Source organism: Talaromyces marneffei, chromosome 2, assembly GCF_009556855.1.
Source record: "Talaromyces marneffei chromosome 2, complete sequence".
NCBI lineage: Eukaryota > Fungi > Ascomycota > Eurotiomycetes > Eurotiales > Trichocomaceae > Talaromyces > Talaromyces marneffei.
The window spans coordinates 3,373,455-3,393,828 of NC_072349.1; the positions used below are offsets into that span (position 1 = coordinate 3,373,455).

The 20,374-nt window shown below is 46.3% G+C and overlaps 6 protein-coding genes across 6 annotated transcripts; 2 read left to right on the plus strand and 4 right to left on the minus strand.

Annotated features, from left to right (window-relative positions):
• Positions 1-574: 574 nt before the first annotated feature.
• On the plus strand, positions 575-1,549 carry EYB26_003573 (uncharacterized protein; the record flags this gene model as incomplete). The annotated part of the gene is made up of 2 exons (XM_054262873.1): positions 575-939; positions 1,000-1,549. The coding sequence occupies 2 exons, from the start codon at positions 575-577 to the stop codon at positions 1,547-1,549; spliced, it is 915 nt and encodes a 304-aa protein (XP_054118848.1).
• Positions 1,550-2,542: 993 nt separating this feature from the next.
• EYB26_003574 (uncharacterized protein) lies at positions 2,543-3,481 on the minus strand (the record flags this gene model as incomplete). The annotated part of the gene is made up of 1 exon (XM_054262874.1): positions 2,543-3,481. The coding sequence occupies one exon, from the start codon at positions 3,479-3,481 to the stop codon at positions 2,543-2,545; it is 939 nt and encodes a 312-aa protein (XP_054118849.1).
• A 192-nt stretch (positions 3,482-3,673) lies between these two features.
• On the minus strand, positions 3,674-4,441 carry EYB26_003575 (uncharacterized protein; the record flags this gene model as incomplete). The annotated part of the gene is made up of 1 exon (XM_054262875.1): positions 3,674-4,441. The coding sequence occupies one exon, from the start codon at positions 4,439-4,441 to the stop codon at positions 3,674-3,676; it is 768 nt and encodes a 255-aa protein (XP_054118850.1).
• A 615-nt stretch (positions 4,442-5,056) lies between these two features.
• On the minus strand, positions 5,057-6,551 carry EYB26_003576 (uncharacterized protein; the record flags this gene model as incomplete). The annotated part of the gene is made up of 8 exons (XM_054262876.1): positions 5,057-5,403; positions 5,461-5,524; positions 5,581-5,651; positions 5,701-5,719; positions 5,776-6,063; positions 6,117-6,137; positions 6,190-6,447; positions 6,510-6,551. The coding sequence occupies 8 exons, from the start codon at positions 6,549-6,551 to the stop codon at positions 5,057-5,059; spliced, it is 1,110 nt and encodes a 369-aa protein (XP_054118851.1).
• An 845-nt stretch (positions 6,552-7,396) lies between these two features.
• On the plus strand, positions 7,397-9,885 carry EYB26_003577 (uncharacterized protein; the record flags this gene model as incomplete). The annotated part of the gene is made up of 4 exons (XM_054262877.1): positions 7,397-7,496; positions 7,560-7,591; positions 7,644-7,718; positions 7,774-9,885. The coding sequence occupies 4 exons, from the start codon at positions 7,397-7,399 to the stop codon at positions 9,883-9,885; spliced, it is 2,319 nt and encodes a 772-aa protein (XP_054118852.1).
• Positions 9,886-10,451: 566 nt separating this feature from the next.
• On the minus strand, positions 10,452-17,873 carry EYB26_003578 (uncharacterized protein; the record flags this gene model as incomplete). The annotated part of the gene is made up of 4 exons (XM_054262878.1): positions 10,452-10,500; positions 10,569-17,234; positions 17,289-17,464; positions 17,526-17,873. The coding sequence occupies 4 exons, from the start codon at positions 17,871-17,873 to the stop codon at positions 10,452-10,454; spliced, it is 7,239 nt and encodes a 2,412-aa protein (XP_054118853.1).
• Positions 17,874-20,374: the final 2,501 nt, after the last annotated feature.

Consider the following 20,374-nt stretch of genomic DNA (forward strand, 5'->3'; position numbering starts at 1 on the left):
GTCACGCAATTCAAGCATCACGAATGAATCGATTTCTGATTTCTCATCAAATTGCTCTGTTGGTTTAGCTATAATCCGTATCACGAAGCATAGATTAGGGAGCAAGGGCGGTCCAACAGCCCTACGTGGTGAGCCTGCTTATAAGCATAAATATTCAATTATAAACGACTGACTCCCCGAAACCGTAGGGGCATGGGGGTGCCTAGTGAGCTATATACGAGGTTGCTCCGGGGGCGCTAGGGATATAGTAATCCCGCTCCGTACGTACATGTCGGTTCTGCGCCGGGTGTAGAAGCGCCGAATCATGAGATCAATATTCCGACATGCTCCTAAATGGTCGATTCGAATGCAATCATGGCGTTGAAGGGAGATCAGATTGCGTGCTGATGGGATCATGAGGGGGAGCATTAATAATGCGATTTCATTCAATGATCAAGTAACATGCCTGACCATATGTATAGGAGATTTGGATATAAAATAAATTTAAACCCCATGATCGAAATCATATTGATCCTGGTCTTTTCATCAAGCAGTAGTCCCTCAACCCTAAACGGAAATACTTACATAAAACACCATGGCTTCCGCTGCTGTCACCCACATCTCAAACCAGGCCCACCCCGACTTCAAAGTCGCAGCTTTCCCCGTTTCTCCTACTGACTCGCGCAAACATCATATCACAACGAAATTGAACTACTACAAACCCGCAGCAGACGGCTCACCCCCATTGCCCAGCATCAGCGGCAAGCCAGAAACGTATGAGCGCGAAAGCGAACCCTTTGAAGTAACTGTACACGACATATCCGGGAATGAATTGGATTATACGCTCGACAAGAATGGATTTCAGCTTTACTATCATGAGAGTAAGCAGAAGCTATTTGTTGATGAGGAGGAGATTAAGAATGAGTATTACCCGGAGACGGAGCAGTTGTTGAAAGATGCGTAAGTCGCTAGCTTGATTTCTGAACCTACATCATGTTTATTAACTTTGAAAACTTTTAGGACCGGCGCATCCAAGATTTTCATTTTTGACCACACAATTCGTCGTCCTGAAAAGCCTACCGGTCAATCCGTCCCTGGCGGCGCCCGTGGTCCTGTCCAGCGCGTCCACATCGACCAAAGCTACCAGGCATCCGAGAACCGGGTGACATACCACCTCCCCAACGAAGCCACCACCTTACTCAAAGGCCGCTACCAAATCATCAACGTCTGGCGGCCCATAAAAACAATCTATAAAGATCCCTTAGCCGTCGCAGACGCCAACTCCGTGCCGGATAGCGACCTCGTCCCTGTCAAACTTATATATCCAAACCGCGAAGGAGAGACGTACACCGTCAAATCAAACAAGGAGCATAAATGGTATTACCGGTATGGGCAGACACCTGATATTGTGACATTGATCAAATGTTTTGATTCGAAGTTGGATGGGAGAGCGAGACGGGTTCCACATACGGCGTTTGTGAATCTGGAGACTGCCGCTAAGGGGGATTACCCGGAGAGAGAGAGTATTGAGATCAGGGCCTTGGTGTTTCATCCTGATGATATCGAGTGATGCTTCATACAACTTCATCGAGTAATGTTATATATCCAAATTGAAATCTAGGAAGAATTAGGAGCTTCTTTATCAATGTCTAATGATCAGATGATTTATTACTTCATTGCATCTATGAAATAAAATGGAATAAGATGGTGAGATACTTTAATACCTGATCAATGCGTCACGATTTAAAATTACTAACTGGGAAATCACATGTCGCATTCAGCCCTAACTCCCCTGTTCGAGGAGAAACGTCAATTAATCTAATACTATAAGAGACGAAAGCCTGGGACATACAAATGACCTATCTTAGAATTCACTGAAAAAGGATGGCAAAAATAGGAAATGGGTATTCGCGAATTGAACCATGTGTATCCACCGAAGTAGCGTAGACACAACTTCATTCTTTGCATAGCTGCTGCTGTCTTCACATAAACACCCCAAGTGGTTCCATTCGATGTTCTATGCTACTCAAGAGAGTTTTAGCGCTTCTTCACTCACTAAAGGGCCGATGAGGATCATTCGACATCGGAAGATCTTCAGATTGCCCTTTCGCCGCTGCATTCCCACTGTCCTCTTCCCTAACTGACTCCAGTCTCGTAATCACTTGGCCTCTGAAGCGTGGGCCTCCAGGGAAGAATTCTCCGAACCTATTGTAAACCATGAATATGATGAGAGTCAAGTAGCGAGAAAAACGAACCACTTGAATGAGAAGCACATACCCCTGGCCTGTTGAGAAAGAGACCCATGCGCAAACCGTTTGCAGGTTTCAAGCCCACTGACCAAAATGCATAGCTGCTTAACCAACTGTTCTCGGAGGATTTTTGTTTCTTCGGACTCCCCAGCAAGTCTTTTGATACAATCGGGTGTCATGGATATCACACTCGCTGGTAAGAACATCTGTTCAAGATGAGTGGACACTTTTACTTCTACCGCGTAGATTGCCATATTGTCCATGAAATGATTCATTGCAATCTTTAATGAAAATATTTGAGTCAGCTAGAATATTCAAACTCCTAGAAATATGGAAATGAGGTAATTGACCTTGTAATAAATCATCATACAATCATATGCATCCGCGCATGCGAGTTCAGTATCAGTATCGGTAGGAGGTATCAACCCCCTCGCAAGTGAAGTAATGTCCTGTCTTGCCTGAACCATGGCATTATTAAGGTCATCGAAGTACCCACTGAGGATCCTCGCAATATCACTGACCTGGCAATGCTCGTGGTGTCTTTGAACTGTTGCCAGAAAGTCTCGATGATACGTAATGGGGTGCTTGAATTTGTACGGCATCAACAGCTCCTCAGTTTTAGATCTCAGATCGTCTCTCAAGATATTCAAAGCAGGCTGTAAGACTTCTGAAAAGATAACCTGGGCAGTCGTGGGGCCAGCAATTTGAGTAATTGCTTGATGAACAAACCCCTCAACAGCTTTCCAAATCGATGCAATGTAATCATGAGCCAAATCCCCCCAAGGAGCTGAATTCTCCCGAAATAGGTCCGCCACAACCATGGAATTCGTTGATGAAGATAACTCTTTCCCTCTAGTCTGCAACATCAAATGTCTGATATGCTCAGTCATATCCTCTTTTGTGAATGGAATAATGCCCTGCGGCACAGCCGCTCTGTTGAAGCCTTGTTGATAAATTTCGAAACGATGGCCTCTTCCTGCCATGTCATTGGCGAAATGGTCGCTTTGCGTCTGAATGATGGCTCGCAGGCGCCTTTTTAAGCCGTCTGGAGATTTTGTATCTTCGAAGAATTGATCCTTGTAGGAGCCGTCCATGGCAGCTTGAGCGAGGAGATGAAAATGGTGACTAATATGTAGTAGATGTTGTCGTTGTTGGTCTACTGTTGGTCGAGGAGCACCAAGCTTCGTTAATTGATCGCGGCATGATTGGCTTCTGCTTTCAAGTTCGACTGTTAGACCAGATAACTGTTCCATGAGGTGTTGCTTCAAGACTCTGGCAAGTCTATCTTGAAGCCTTTGAATGCCAAAAGACGAGCTTGAAAGTTCCCGCCAAACACTATTGGAGAAGAATTGTGCTATGCTGACGCTGGGCTCCTCCAATGATGATTCTCCTTGAGCAGCATCCGTATTCTTCAAGACATGCCACCCCAGATGTAACTTGATGTATTAATCTTGCACGAGAGAAACGTAACTTGCTTCCCTCTGGGAGCCACGGATGAGGGTGTCAGGCTTCGTGATAATGCCTAACGTTCGAGAACCATTCTGATCAACACCGCGGACCATGTTCAGAATAGGCTGGTTGGTATAGCTGTCCTCTGCGGAAATGACAGCAAGAATGATAGTTTCTGGCTTGGCAATGTAGGATTTAACAATATCATGTACCAGTTGAGCATCTTTAGTAACTTGCTGATCTGAAAATGACCGAGGTAATCCAGGTAAATCGATGATGATAAGATGAGGCTGATCTGGACCGGCGATCTGAATCCTCAATACATCTTTGAAGTAAGCATTTTCTTGCCTTCGAGACGTTGACTTTTGCATGACAATTCCAGCTTCTTTAACAACTGCAGGAATTTCATCAAAACCCTCTAGTGTTTCGGAAAAGTCCCTTAACGAGAGTATCTCTGCCTTACTCCGAGATTCATCCGGCACAATTGAGACATGAACCCCAGTCTGTGATGTATTGCAAAGAACAACCTCAATGGGGAAACGAGTACATGGTCCACCGCCCTTAATCGGAAATGGGATGCCGGAGATAGCTTCTAGAATTGAGCTCTTACCGGAGGATTGGCCACCGCATACGATAATCCGCGGCATGGATATAAGATGCTGCATGCCATGGAGACGTAGATTGTCTATTGTATTGAGAAGTTCTAGTCGGTTCTTGTCGCATAGGCGAGTAAGGGCATCTGTCTGGAAATTTACTGTGGCCATTCTTATCTTTCAGATCGTTTTAGTTTCCGGTGCTGTTGGAATATGTTTGGGAACGAGGTGGTAAAGCTCTGTCATTGATTTGATGAGAATCTCACTGAATTATGTCGCCTTCGCTATAAGCCAAAAAAACAACCTATTTATAAATTGCCGGGAGGAAGTGGCTAGAAGCACTTGATAGTTGATAAAGAAGATGCATAGGATCTCAGTCCAGCGGATTTTGTCTAATTACCCAGCTAGCATATGTGAGAATGATTCTTTGCCAAAGCCCGTTCCACAGTCCATTCATATTTACGAAAGTCAACTCACACATTCTTCTACATATTCACATATACAGCATTGAAATTCTTTGTTGATTGCGAAAGACAAACAAGCACAGAGCCTTTGAGATTTTCTATAAAGATGGTCATAACATTGTTAAAACTTTTAGTCTTATTCATTATTCATTTGCTAGTGGTATGGAAATATCAGCCTTGGGCTTCAACTCTTCAAACCCAGATAGAGAGTGTGAGAACTTTATTTCACTATTTGAGACAATGATTTCTGTATCGAAAGCCAAAGCCACTGATTCTATGATTAATTTGATTTTTAACCCAGGCGATCAAAGCCTTTCTATGCTTAAACCCATGTCAATGACCTAACCTCCCTTCCTCTTCCCCAAGGAACTATCTCAACAGCACCATCCGCCGATCTGACAATATCTGGAATCTTCTCTCCCTTCTTCTCCAAACGAATCTTCTTTGTAGAGTTTGCAGCAGGCAACTTATAAAATTTGCGGCCAAAGCCCGACAAGAAACCCTCAATAGCTTCTAATGTGAGCTCATTTTCATTGATCCATCCTTGTTCGGTGGCCACCTCAAGGGCTTCTATGACGATCTGGGATACATATGGCTGAGTGAAGCAACCGGCTGCAGTTGCTCCGGCGCCTTTTTTGGATTGGATTGGGTGAGGTGCTGAGTCGCTTCCTGGAAAAAGTGTAAGTCTGTGTATTCTAAAGGGAAAAAACAGTTGAAAGTACGAACCGAAGAAGAACTTTCCGGATCCATCGACAACGGCCTTGACTAAAGCAAGACGATCCTCAGGTGTCTATATATAGTGAGCGAATCTAAATCCAATACAGAAAGACGATGCTTGAAAAATACCTTTGCAACAGGCTTGCAGAAGTTGAACACGTCACTGACGGCGTCATCGATTGTGATATGCAGATGGTGTGCTGTATCTCCATTAGACTCGATATGGTCATGTTTGGCAGAGGGTAATACCTGTTATAGTTCCGGCAACCTATAAAATAGTAAGCACATGCCTCTTTCGCAATATAGAAAATATGAAATACTCACATTAGGCCCACAAGCACGAACAGCATCCAAACCCTGCTTAGTACTAACATGCTCCAAAACGATTCTCAACTTTGGAAACGCAGCATGTAGTTTAGCAAGTTGGGGGATAAAAAGAGGCTCGGCGTTGAGTACAGTGACGACGGGCTCTGTTTGCTTTCCAACAGCGCTGGCTGGGGTGCTGATCATTTCGCCGTGTAAGTTGAGAACGAGGTCGTGTTTCTCCATGGCGGCGAACACAGGGTATAGCTGTTCAATGTCGAGGACGCCTTCTTGGGAATTTGTTGTCACCTTTTGATTTAACATGAATATGGTTCATCTCAACCCGATCTGCGGGGACTTACACCGGCAGGGTAGAACTTGACCTAAAAACAGCTTAGTTGAATAATAACCATGTAGCTGGAGGGAGATACTTACACCATAAACAACCCCTGACTTGGCAGCCTTCTCAATCTCCTCTTCAGTCAACCCATTATGCAAGTATAAAGACATGAGAAACTTGACATTGGGAGCAAGTCTTTGCAGCTTTTCATGATACTCAATTGCTTGTGAGACACTGCCTATTTTGGGAGTAAGATTGGGCATGACAAAGACTGTGTCACAGCCTCCTTTTTCTACTAGGGGAGTGCATAGTTCCATCATGGCATCTTGCCGAAGGTGGACATGCATGTCCGCCTATGTATCACTTGTTAGCTTGATCTGAAAGGTAACGACGGGAAGGGTAAAAAAGTATGTACCGCAGGCGGCAGCTCAATGGATGTCAAGTCCTTCAATTGCATGTTGAGTTTTAGCACAACTAAAGTTCTCTATAAATGAATGTAAATCACGTGTTCAGATCTGATAATCCCCAACGAGAAAATGTCAGATCCTCCAGATGGTAAGGCGTTCAGACAAGTTTGGGCCAAAAAAAAGAAAACGTGGGGATATTCTTGCCATATTGCCCCGCCGAGGGCTCGGAAAGTCACGTGATTTAGACCATTGATTTGAGGCGGCGAATGAACCTTGATGTCACAGTCTGACTCTACAAGGAGGCGAATATGTCGACCGTTTATCCGTTGGAAAGGTTGATGCTTGAATGTTTTGCATGTAAGATATTTATTATACGGGTGAATCTCGAGCCTACGCACAGCATCGGACTACCAGTATCGTCAAGGATTCATTTACTTGATCCCTACTAGCCTGCATGACTCAGTTCAAACAAGGCAGCCAGTGAGCATGTAGCACCATCGCCAATACGACCTTATATATAGCAAGCTGAACGGCCAATGGTGCCTGCGTTGTTGCCGATCATTGGATTGTTTTGCTGTCAGGTCACATGATCTCTGTCGGCCCTCGACCTCCGTCCCCGATATCGGGATCCACAATTTGATAAACTCGCAGAGATTCTCAGTCCCCTCGGCCAATCGCCGCTTCCCTCATTCAGCTTACCAGCCCGACACCGGCGCGAGCCCCTCTGGTAGGGCGGTTAGAAAAGGCATTGTCTGCGCTCTGCATGTTGTCGTGTTCATCTGCAACTTCTTCTTCATACTTGTCTCATATTTTCTTCTATAGACTGGATATTCAGTCTTATACATTTATTGTCTTTGATTGATTTTTGTTGTGTTAAGATATCATTTTACCAACAATGCCTGGTGCAGACAGAAGACCCAAGACCTTGTATGACAAGGTCTTTGAGGACCATATTGTGAACGAGCAGGATGATGGCACAATCCTTATATATATTGGTATGCACATTCTATCTCATTGTTCATCATCAGTGTCTTTTTACTAATATAACTCTATTATAGACCGTCATTTGGTTCACGAAGTCACATCTCCAGTACGATCATCGCCCCTCAAGAACTCGAGCGTCCGACTGACAATTACATTAGCAAGCCTTTGAAGGATTAACCAATGCCGGACGAAAAGTCCGTCGGCCAGATTGCACTTTGTCTACAGTTGACCACGTACGTTTCCTAGAATTTTCCCTTGAATCGACTGCATCGGTCTAACATCATCCAGAACATCCCCACCACCTCGAGAAAAACGTTCAAAAATGCCGAGACCTTCGTTAAAGAGACCGACTCGCGCCTCCAAGTCATGACACTCGAAGAAAATGTGAAGAAGTTCGGCTTGACATATTTTGGCATGGACGACGACCGCCAAGGTATCGTGCATATCATTGGACCTGAGCAAGGATTCACACTCCCCGGTACAACCGTTGTTTGCGGTGACAGTCACACTTCAACCCACGGTGCCTTTGGTGCTTTGGCTTTTGGTATCGGTACTAGTGAAGTCGAGCATGTGCTCGCTACTCAAACACTCCTGACCAAGCGCAGCAAGAACATGCGTATCCAGGTTGATGGCGAGCTCTACCCTGGCGTCAGCAGTAAGGACGTTGTCCTCCACATCATTGGAGTCATTGGTACCGCCGGTGGTACTGGATGCGTCATTGAATTCTGTGGTTCAGTCATTCGTGCCTTGAGTATGGAGGCTCGTATGTCCATCTGCAACATGTCCATCGAGGCTGGCGCTCGTGCTGGTATGGTAGCTCCCGATGAGATCACTTTCGAATACCTCAAGGGTCGCCCTCTAGCACCCAAATACGGATCTGCAGAATGGAAGAAGGCTGTCAACTACTGGTCTAGCCTCCGGTCTGACGAAGGTGCCAAATACGATTCCGAAGTCTTCATTGATGCAAAGGACATCATCCCTACTGTATCCTGGGGCACATCGCCACAAGATGTGTTGCCAATCACTGGTGTCGTTCCTTCCCCAGACGATTTCGAAGATGAAGTGCGCAAGCTCAGCTGCAAGCGTGCTCTTGAATATATGGGTCTTACTTCTGGAACACCACTCAAAGAGATTCCAGTCGACAAGGTCTTTATCGGCTCATGCACCAATGCTCGTATTGAGGATTTGCGATCTGCCGCCAAGGTTGTCGAAGGCCGCAAAATTGCGTCGAATATCAAAGCCGCTATGATCGTGCCCGGTTCCGGTCTTGTCAAAAAGCATGCCGAGGCCGAAGGTCTTGACAAGATTTTCATTGATGCCGGTTTCGAATGGCGTGAAGCTGGTTGCTCTATGTGCTTGGGCATGAACCCTGATATTCTGTCCCCACGTGAACGGTGCGCCAGTACATCCAACCGTAACTTTGAGGGACGACAGGGTGCTCATGGCCGAACCCACTTGATGTCGCCTACTATGGCTGCTGCGGCTGCTATTGCTGGAAAACTCGCCGATGTACGAGACTTGGTGCAACCGGAAGTTTCTAGCCAAAAGGCGGCTGCTCCCATCACTATTCAGCCTGAGATTGAGGAGGTGGATACCGAGAGCGATCTTGAGCGCATCCTTGACATTCCCGAAGATAACGAACCTCATGCCAACACTACCGCCGCTGGCTCCAGCGCTGGTCTTCCTAAATTCACTGTCCTCAAGGGTATCGCTGCCCCGATGGACCGTGCCAATATCGACACCGACGCTATCATCCCCAAACAATTCTTGAAGACAATCAAGCGAACAGGTCTTGGAAGCGCGCTCTTCTACGAATGGCGCTTCAACACCGAAACTGGTGCTGAGCTTCCAGAGTTTGTCCTCAACAATGAACCGTACAGAAATTCCAAGATCCTCGTTGTAACAGGCCCCAACTTTGGTTGTGGTAGCTCCCGTGAGCACGCACCTTGGGCTTTGTTGGACTTTGGAATCAAGGTCATCATCGCCCCTTCATTCGCCGATATCTTCTTCAACAACACATTCAAAAACGGCATGTTGCCCATCCCCATCACCGACGAAGCAGCCTTGCAAAAGATTGCCGCTGAGGCTCGTGCTGGTAAAGAAGTCGAAGTCGACCTCCCCAACCAGGTTATTCGCGATGCCGAAGGTAACGAATTGGCTCACTTTGAAGTCGACGCTTTCCGCAAGCACTGCTTGGTCAATGGCCTCGACGACATTGGTCTTACCCTCCAGATGGAAGACAAGATTCGCAGCTTTGAGACTAAGCGTACCATCGACACTCCCTGGTTGGATGGAACCGGTTACCTCAAGCGCGATCGCCGCGGGCCCACCAAAATTGAAGCTGCTCCGGTTCCCAAGACGAATCGTGGAGATGTCAAGACGGAGCCACTTGAGTGGTAAAAGTTTGGTTTCTTTCTTTGTTGCATGCTCTGTCTAGCTTCATTTATTCCCAACTCTCCGTTGTGTGTTTGCATAAATTGATTCCACAAATTGGTTCAAAGTTTTACCAAACGGTTATAGTTATGTGTCGTGATTGTCGACCAAAATATGATAATTTCAAGAGAATTAATACCTACTGGCTCTATAATTTTGCGAGTCTGTTTATGATCTACTTCTAATATTAACGAGTTTCAAGTTATAAGTTTCAATTGCGTTTGAATGAATGATGTAGTTGAACCAGCAATAAATGCAATTATTGTTCGAAGTAAGTATGGAGGCACATGGAACGACCAAATTGGAATCAAAAACCACCCGGACAAAGTAACATATTGAACCACCCAAAAGAACTACCAGAAGTCTATACATCTCGCTCATAAAATATTCGTACATGAAAAGCCGCAGTCACATATGCCGCAACAGTAAAAGCTCCGCATGCGTAAACAGGGAACCCATCTATATGAATTAAAAGAAGATAATTGAAAACGAGAAAAAGCAGAACCAATGCCCTGCTCACACATAAAGTAACATCAGGGTTTGTGTAATTGCTCTTTACGGAAGAACATGAAGAACCCACCACTGAAAAATATCAAGTCAGCATAGCCCCTTTTTCCAATAAGTGAAGTAAACTGATGAGAGAAACGTACCAAATCAAAATCTGAAAAAACAGCCCAACCCAAAACCATGCCACCCAAATACTATTGATCCCCGTCCCAATATCAGGCGAAATATCGCCGGGGCCAATCTTATTCGGCGCCGCAGCACGCGCTGCAATCGTCGCAATAGAGCCCAGCACCTGCGCTCCAAGAAGAACGAAGCAGATGTGCAACCGTGTCAAAGTCTGCAATAGAATCATTCCGAACCCGACACCTTGCAACGAATCAAGAACACCGAGCCAAAGCCACAGACTGCGTGACACAAGGGCACCGGAGACAAAGCTTCCAGCCCAGGGGATATATTGGCCCAAGTTCGATGTTCCCCACCATATCTGCGCCCATCGCGGTGCTCCAAGGCCAATTGCGAAGACGGGCAAGATCCAGCTATGGGATTTGGAGAGGAAGAACATGATTTCTAGCATTATGCCCCATACAAGCACAAAGAACAAGACGACAAGGAGAACAATCTGCCATGTTGAGGCGTGCTTGGAACTCCATAAAAAGCTCCAATTTCGTCCGTAGGGGGCAGACAGAAAGAAATTTTGAATTAGGACAGTGACAAAGAACCACATGATGATCTTGCGCCTGAAAATCGATTTGTAGAACGACGCTACTTTTCCGGGCGTCTGGCGATAGTAGTCTGGTAACCCGAATGCGAGCAAGATACCAATTGCCCAGAGCATGACTGCAATGGGCACGGTTATAGCGGTGATTTTCCAGCTGTTGACTATGGGCTGTACGGCTGTGAGGCCGGCTTGCGTCTGTTTGGATAGTGAAGAACCCCAATACCACAGCGCAACGATATATAGTTGTTGAGTTCCTTGGATAATGCATGCCCTAAAAACCCAGTCTTTGACAGGTGCGGCACTCTCGTCGCCAAAATTAAGAGAGAAGAAGATTGAACCACTGGATGAGGCAGTTGCATATACACCGCTTGCGAAGTTTTGGATCCAGTCACGATTGACGGAGTCATGCTCGAAGTGTGCGACACCGATGAGCAGGAAGGCGAGGCCGTAGAAGAACCATGGCGTTGAGAGGGCGACGACGGACTTGAAGCTTCGGAAGACGAACCACCAAGCGATAGATGTGAGGAGGTATGTGGTAGCGATTGCGTACAGTTTCTCGGGTGTTTGACCAACTTGGCCTGTGAGAAGAGTGACTTGATACGAATTCGCTGCGATGACCTGGCCTAGACCCAGGAAGAGGGAATATATAGGCCAGTCACCAATGCGAAGTTGCATCCATTTCTTGAGTCCCTTGGGTGGTTTATAGTCTTCTCCCAAGAAGAACTCATCGCCACCCTTTTGGATGTCACTGTTGCTATCCCCATTCGAAACTGAGTTCGCCGGGGAAGTGAGTATCCCTTTACCTTTAATCGATGAGACAGGTGACCAATCTCTCCCCAAACGAGCAGCCCGAAACCTGTCGTACCATTTCTTCTCGCTCTTGACCAGGAATTCTTCGATGCACAATTGTGAGTCAGAGTTTGACCCATTGAGGTCTTCGAGTTTCTTCTCAAAGATGCGGTAGAATTCGCCCGTAGCATCAGTGAAGAAAGGGTCAACTTTTTGGAGTTTGAAGTTTTTCTTGTCGCCGACTACGGAGTCAAACGACAACACGGATGAGTTGCTGAGGCGGTTGGGAACATCCGCGAATGGTCTGCTGGGTGGTGCGAGGGTATCATCGCCCTCTGAAAAGCCAGGTGATGCTGGGACATAAGGGTAGTAGTGACCGTTGACCTGACTAGCAGTGAGGGTATGGGCAGGCGATGGAAGACTGTGCTCATCGTCCATTCGCCGACTCATATCGCCATTTTCGGGTGCCATGGTAAATTCGTCTTCTGTGAAATAAGACTGCAGGTTCTCATCTTCAGTCTCATAATCACCCTCGCGCTCGCTATCAGTCACTTCTTCAGAAGCAGCAACATGACTCTTCCTACGAAGTTTGTTTCGTCGCTCAATTACAGCCGTATGGCCAGGTCCAGCCCGTACACCCAGAGACAACTGACGGAATAAACTTGAAGTACGTCGATCTTCTCCATCGGGGCTGGGATCCCTGCTGTAAACGATCGTGTTCCGCTGCTGTGGACCAAGACTGCTTTGCCGCAAGCTTGAGTATCCCATACTTCCTGACTCGATGAGTGGAGGAGTATGGGTACCAAGGTGATGACCCAATGGTGGCAGGTACAACGGTGTACTGATCGATTCACCAGGAGTGCGATACCCCATCGGTGTGGAAATCTGTCCATTCGACTTGATAGTCTCTTTCGTGTGGATTCTGATAGACGTAATCTGGAGAATCTCCAGGTCCTCGATCCACTGCGCAACTGGGAAGCGCTGCTTCGCCGATCGAGCACGCATTTCTGCGCGGACCTTGGTCTTCGAATTCAAGGCACCGTCAATCGCGAGTCTGAATTGATGAAGCAAGTGAGAGGTAGTGGTAGATTCAACAGTATACCACCAACCAGGCATCTGACCCAATCCACCAACACGGGCGCCAATACCTAACGCACCTTTGCGACCAAACTCAACAGCCACCAGACCAAACGGCTCGTCTCGGGAAGGAATCAATGCAAACTCCGCACCGGAGAAGATGTACGACGGTAGCGCCGTAAACTGGGGTCTGGAAAACACTCGTCCAGGATAGAGCTTCATCATATGATCCAATTTCAACGCAGCGAATTTGCCATAGAGATCAATAACAGGTCCAATACAGATCAACTGCACATTCGGCCTTGCCTCAAGAACGGACGGCATAACATCAGCAATAAGGTCAATACCCTTTTGCATCGACCAACGGCCAACAAAGACCAACAAATCAGCATCTGGGTTTTGATCCAGGCCCGCCCACTCCTGTGCCTGTCGCTTGAGTTCGACTCTTCCAACTTCAAAGTCTTGATCAACAGTGAAATCGCTTTCTTTAGGGACAGACTTGTCCCAATCCGCGGTATCAGATGGATCAGGGTTAGGCAGGTTGCCGACTTTCTTGAGACCCCAGAAGATGGGATAACGAGCATAAGATCGTTTCCCGTATTTCTTTGAGACACCTACGGCGCCGAAGCCTTGTTGATGGACTCTCAGGTAACTAGCGCCTGCATGTAACAGATTGAAGACTTCACCGAACTGGACGTAACGTGTGGCAACGTTAACATCGAGATTAAACACGGAACAAACTTCGTCTTTCTCGTTCTGTGTGCGCATTGGCCATAGCCCTTGGAACTCAGCGTTGTGTAGTGACAAACAAGCGGGTATGGTCTGCGGTAGAAGGTATAACGGAGCCAACGATCCATGATAATCATTAATATGATACAGATCGATCGGGAAACGTTTCATGGCTTCGGCAATACACTGATTCCAAGCCGAATAGTAAATCGCACTATCCAAATCATCCATGCGTGCTGGATAGGGTTCCGTTTTGGTCTGTTGCCGAAACACCGGCGCATCAAGCAGGACATAGGTGATATTCCGCAAAACATGGTACTGAACTTTGACTTCGTACGAGTTGCCCAAAACAGTGACGAACATCGGCTCCGCAGGTTGGTCTTCGGGGTATTCGACGTCTCCAACACAAGGAACAACCCATATCAGGTCCTGGTGACTCAAATTCTTACCCATTAGCTGCGCCATCACACCCAATCCGCCGATTTTGATCTTGATAGCCCAGTCTTCAATGTCGTATTCCATGGTTGCGATCATAACCATTCGTTGACGCTCACCGCTTGTTGCACCTGCAAAGGCGGATGTTGTTTGTAGGAAGCCGGAGCGATTGGCGAGACGCAAGAAGGGGTTTTTGACTTCGATGCCGTTTAGTCTTGCTTTTTTCAGCCTTCTACGTACTGCTAGGGGCAGGACATGGGTTTTCTCAGTCACACCAATTTGGTTGAATTTAACGCGATAGAACGATTTCATGAAGAGCCAGATACCAAATGAGGCGGAGAGGATGGGGACGATTAAGAAGAGAGAGAAAATAATGATCTGAATGTTTGCAGAGCCAACAGGAAGCAATTCAAATCGCTGGGTACCATCGTGGATCCTAATCTCCCAGCCAAGATACGATGAAGGCGGTGGGTGCGTGATATTGATAGTCACTGCAGACAGAGACGAAGGAGGTAAACGATCTAGAACAGAATCCCCATCAGCATCGCCAAACACCCAACCTTGATCGGGTTGACCGTCGGGATTGATGCCCCAGATATTAACCTGGCCCTGAGCAGGCCACTCAGTCAAGAACTTAACTTTCCACAGACCGTCATCCAAATCTTGGATCATCTCATTCTTCAATCCAGCATCAAACCCATATTGATTGTAAGGACCGTTCCAGAATAAATGGGGGAATCTGCGCGGAAATGAAGATTTCCAGTCACTGTCACCTTCCTGGACATAGTCGCTACTACCAGATACTTTGCTAAAGTACTCAACACGCACATGGCTCCCAGTCCATTCTTGCATAGAAGTGCCCGACCAAGCAAGCTCCGTTATGGTATCATTGCCACCTGTATAAGGGAACCAAGTCGAAAACGACGATCCCCAATTCGTTGAATACCGCCACATATCAGCTCCGGCGGCATGATGCTGTACGTATAAAGTACCATTGTTATCCTTGTGTAGCAGACTAGTGGAATAGTTTGCAGAATTGAAGATCATCGGATTATCGTGCTGACCAACTCGAAGGAGGAAGTGGTCAATAGCATTGGTTGTAGTGCCGTCGATACTGCTGGCGTTGGAAACAGTGATGCGATGGATGCCGTTGTAGACATTGTCGAGGGTTGCTTTCCAGACCCAGGCATTCGCGATTTCCCCGATGAAGTTGGTTGTGCCGTCGTTTATGTTCTCACAAGAGACGCTTGAGGTATTGAGAGTAGCTATCTGTTTGAATTCCGTGGTTGAGTTCAGCAGAATGGAGTTCGTGACCGAGTGACAATCCATTTGCTCCGAAAAATAAATCTGAATCGGTACAGATTCTGACTGGTCTGGCCTCACACTGGACAGTATACGAGCATCATGCCCAGGCTGAAACTCCGTGATCATGGGGTACGGTCCAACCCATTTGTCCTTGGGCACATATGCTCTAAAATCCCATGGCACCATCGTCAAGTTATCTAGACAACCATTATACTCGGTGGATCCTTCAAGGCCAAGTTTGACTGGACTCGATTTAAGTTTCTGCTCGTCATAAGGGTAGAACAGGTTCTTGACAGTTGTATCGGCATTGAAAGGCGCAATCAGAGACAGATTCGTATTCTGACTATTGCAATCAAATTTGTAGTTAATCGTAGTGTTGTCGTTTTGATATACTAACCAAACTGACTGATTGTTAACGAGATCCTGAATACCCTGAAACCGGCCACGCAGAACCGACCACATTCCCGTCTCCGTTGGTGTTCCATTAGAACCAGGCAGGTAGACATTATGCGTTTGTTTCGACAGTGATTGTAAGAGATAGCCATCATTCAAAACAGGAAATCTCTGTCTCATCTGAAACATGTGCTTCAGGATATTCCGTAAAGGATGTGCTGGATCTCGGTGGTCATATGTAACCGAAATGTCCTCACAGCCATTTAATGCCGAGTCTAGAGGAAACTGGTAATATTGAGTGACATTTACCCTGTAGCATCCGTGGGACCACCATGCAGTAGCCGGCGACATGGATTGACGACCATAGACGTAATTGTCTGCCGTGGCATCGAGTATATAAAAGCCCTGCTCCTCGCCCCAAAGTACGAGAGGTGCACCAGGCATATGCAGGGTTGTGATGAACATACCCAGGAGCATCTTCTCCGTTCCATTCCGGATAGCAGGCCATCGAAACACATCCTGGTTCGTGGTGCCATACAAATGCCGAGGATCAAACTTTCCCGTATTCGCATTGACCATATCATTCGAAAGCAACATGAGATTCCACATGGTAACCCAGTCAGGTGGTAAATCGTAACCTGCAGCAAGATTTCCATCAAGACCCAAAAACCGAGTTAGGGTTCGATAAACCGTATAGTGGAAAGCCGCTCCATCAATAGCTTGCTGGCCATTCTCACGAATAAAGTATCTATCTGACGACTCGTTGGTCATGAGAACAGCATCCTGCACGTTATCTGGCCACATATCCGGCTGTCGTCCTCGGCCAAGATAGATAGAGCCAAAATTGTTTCCACCAGTGATCTCACCGGACAAGAAAAAATTCTCCTTTCCGTGAGCTCGCGCACACTGACGCCAGCCTTCAGACATGTCACCGAGAGCGTCGACGGTTGCCTGTGTCGCTTTATCATACCGGAAACCATCCACGTCTAAAGATGCAATAATAATGCAAGCATGTCGAATAAGTTTCTCTCTCACTGACGGATTCCATTCTCTAAGGCGGTCCTGCACGGACGCAAATTTTGCCAGTTCACGCTCGTAGTCGGGAAAGACGCCGAAAGCCTCTATGTCGCCGTACTGATCAAAGTCACTGTTATAGCAACCCTTCAGGTCGTCGTACACGTAGCTATCCACAGGGTAACCGGTCTCATTGTAGAATCGCGGATATTCGCACGTAGTGTTGTAGTCGTTTCCGAAGTGAAAGTCCACATATTGCCGGGAACTTTTATATTGGACTTTGTGTTCCTGGTGGATGAATGGAGCGGTTGTGTTGAGGTAGCCTTCGAATCCGAGGAGGTCGCCCATGCTATCCACAGTCAGGTTATTTGCATGTTTCCCGACAATAGGATTTTTGACTTACGTTGCGAGAGTATTGTCAAAAATGACATACATGCCCCTATTATGGATCTCCGTGATGGCTGATCTCCAAGTAGCGATATCGCCATAATGCTGGTCCAGCAGTGTAGTATCAAGAGCTGAGTAACCGTCAAAGCCCCATGGCTGATTCATGAGTGCTGTTCCAGCGAGGTATATAGCCTATTCAAGAGAAATCAGAAAGGCACATCCTCAATGACCTAGCAGGCAGTTAAGAACGCACCTTAATCCCCATCCCCTGTAGATAATCCAAGGTATCAATCAATCCAACCACATCACCTCCATGCCTCATCTGGGTCGAATCCAGATCATGCTCATAGTATGTGCCATTGATATTATCATTTGTCGGGTCTCCGTTGACAAATCGATCAAGGAACAACGAATAAATCGGAACACGCCAGTTGTCAGGAGACGGGAAGTATTCGTGGTTTGACCATGTGCCCCAGTAATCTGCAGGTGTGTTTGCGGTCTTGTTCTCGTTGAGATTGTAGTGTATGAGATCTGCATCGTAGGGCCATGCTCTGGTTGTAGTGGCCAAGAGAGCGAGCAGGAGGCCTGCTGTGGCCCACATTATGGTGGTGGTGATGGGGTGACGACAGTTTATAGATGGCGCATGAGTAGGTAGTTCTTCAGAGATACTGTATAACAACTATTCTGTTCAAGGTCAGTGGAATGACAACACAAAGCAAGCTTTTGCGAGACTCGGGTGCTCACATATGTAAAGATAGACTGTATGCTCAGGACGAAAATAACTAGTAGTCAAATGTCCTCCCTCAATATGAACAATCAAAGGTATCAAAAATATTGACAAGAACCGGTGTAGAAAAGTGAGAATTGTCCGTATTATCAGGCCAAAGTCTAATGAGCCTACATGAGGATGGGGATATACACCACTTGACAGGGAGGCCTAACCCATGAAAGGATCAATCAAACTCGGTAAAGCTGAGAGGAGGACCATAAACCATGAGCTTCTGCCTGCAGGGATTTCTCCACAACGACAGCGTGGTGCTGCGAGGAAAAGATCCGAGAAGGTCTCTGTACAAGGTCGGAAGGATAATATCAAAGCCCTTTGAAAGGTGTGAAGCCAAAACCAGTGTATAGAAGGTTGATTTCCTATTTCAAATGAAAGGACTGGAATGTCTCCCTGTCTAGGCGGTTGTGAGAAGTAGTAAAGTGTTTCTACGTTTGTCCATTTTTCACTTATTTCCTATTTGCCCCTGCAACAGGGTTACGGCGCGTCTTCGCGAGAAATCATGGCTTTAGATAACGACTACGTAGTGTCGGAAATATGATTGTGCAGCTTTAGAGAGATTGCGATTCTGATTGGAAAAGATGTATGTTGTGCTGCAAAGGGATGCAACTTAGGGCTAGTTACCTGTTCTAGGTGCCTTGGTTAGCAGCTGGACACGGCTAGTGGATGATCTACCAGGGATGATTTCATCTCTTAGAGGGGCACTGGGGATTTCTTGGACTTCTTGTTGAAGGTACAATAATTAATCCCTCATTAGCTTTAGTCTTCGGCGACACGAGGTATCTAAGACCTAGAACTCCGAATCTATATAGATTTTTACCGTCAAAGAAGAGGAAGAAGAAGAAGCAACCGAAAGATAGTGCGCGTACAAAAATCCGAGTTTGAGGCATCCAAGACATCCATGGATATTTTATGATCTGTGTTATCAAGAACCAGTAAGTGGGCTATCTTCTTCAAATACGTTTCTGCAATGGAGACGCGGGTGCTTTATGTCCGTTCCACAGGTGGCAAAAGTGCAGACTTTGATTATATCCGGACGTCCAAGAACAACATGCTATAGGGTGAAACTGGAAAAGCCAAGTTTTAAACCAGCCTTTCTCCGAACCATAAACCCTTTAAGATATCCGAATTATTCAGCATATATCACGAAAGTATGTGATACCAGCACCGATAACGCGTCGAAAGAGCATTGGACCGCTTGTCAACTTCGTAAATCTGTAAAACTCAAGCGGAACAGGCAAACACGGGATTTCGGCATGCCGTTGATTTAACAGAGTCAAAACTTCTGAGACACGATCAATAGGAGCCCCTTCTCCTTGCATACGAGAAGTGAGCCCCGAGTCAAGATGTGGTCTTGGGTTCTAGCCAGGCACCGGCATATCGATCTGCGAACCTTGCCTACCTAGCCACTGATCGATGGATGTTGTACGGTGCGCTTCGATATCTAATGCGCCACATATCACATTGGAGGTGTTTTAATGACATTATATGTTTCAGTTCTTGCTAAGCCTGCACGCTCACTCCGTATTTTTATCAGACCTATGTACCGTACCCCATTCAAATCGGACACAGAGAGAGTGGAGGTCGGGATAAGGACAAAAGACCCACTCCATCGATTGACAGTAGATTGGTCTAACCTATATAAGTCTAGCATACAGAAATTTCAAGTAACATTGGCAATCTGTTGATGATCTGATCCACTGACCCGCTAACAAAGAACTTAAAGATCCACTGTGACGATCAAGGGTCCAGAATCCGAGATTATGATTGGCTCTGGAATTGCATATATCGCACCTTGTCCCTATATCAGATTCGCCTTGCGTCAAGCAAGTAGCTTCTTGCTAATCACTTGACTCGAGCAAGGTCCGAGGAGAAGGGGACGTAGGCTTAGTAATATCTCATTTGCTAGGATAGAAGGAGATCCTTGTACCAGTCCCTCACGCTTGGATTGGTACCTGGCTAATATAAATCGGGCTGCCGTTGTTAATCATGGTTCTAGGTTGAGCTTGAAACATAACGCGTCATTCTTGAAAGGAGTAGAGACCGGGTGTGCTAAGAATCCGATGAAGAGATAATATTAGAGCTAAGGTCGTTGAAAGAAAATGCTAATAATTATTTTCATAAACCAAGCTACTTAGGGTGTTAAAAATATATACACATTACGCAGATAACCGGAAAGACTGAAAGCGGATATTTAAATATGGTCTCTTATTGTACAAACTATTTACACAGGAAATGTCTATCGTGCTGCGCTATTTATATACGCTTCAAGCTGGTTTATATTTTATCCCACAGTATCCCCCCAGCCATTTTAGCATAAG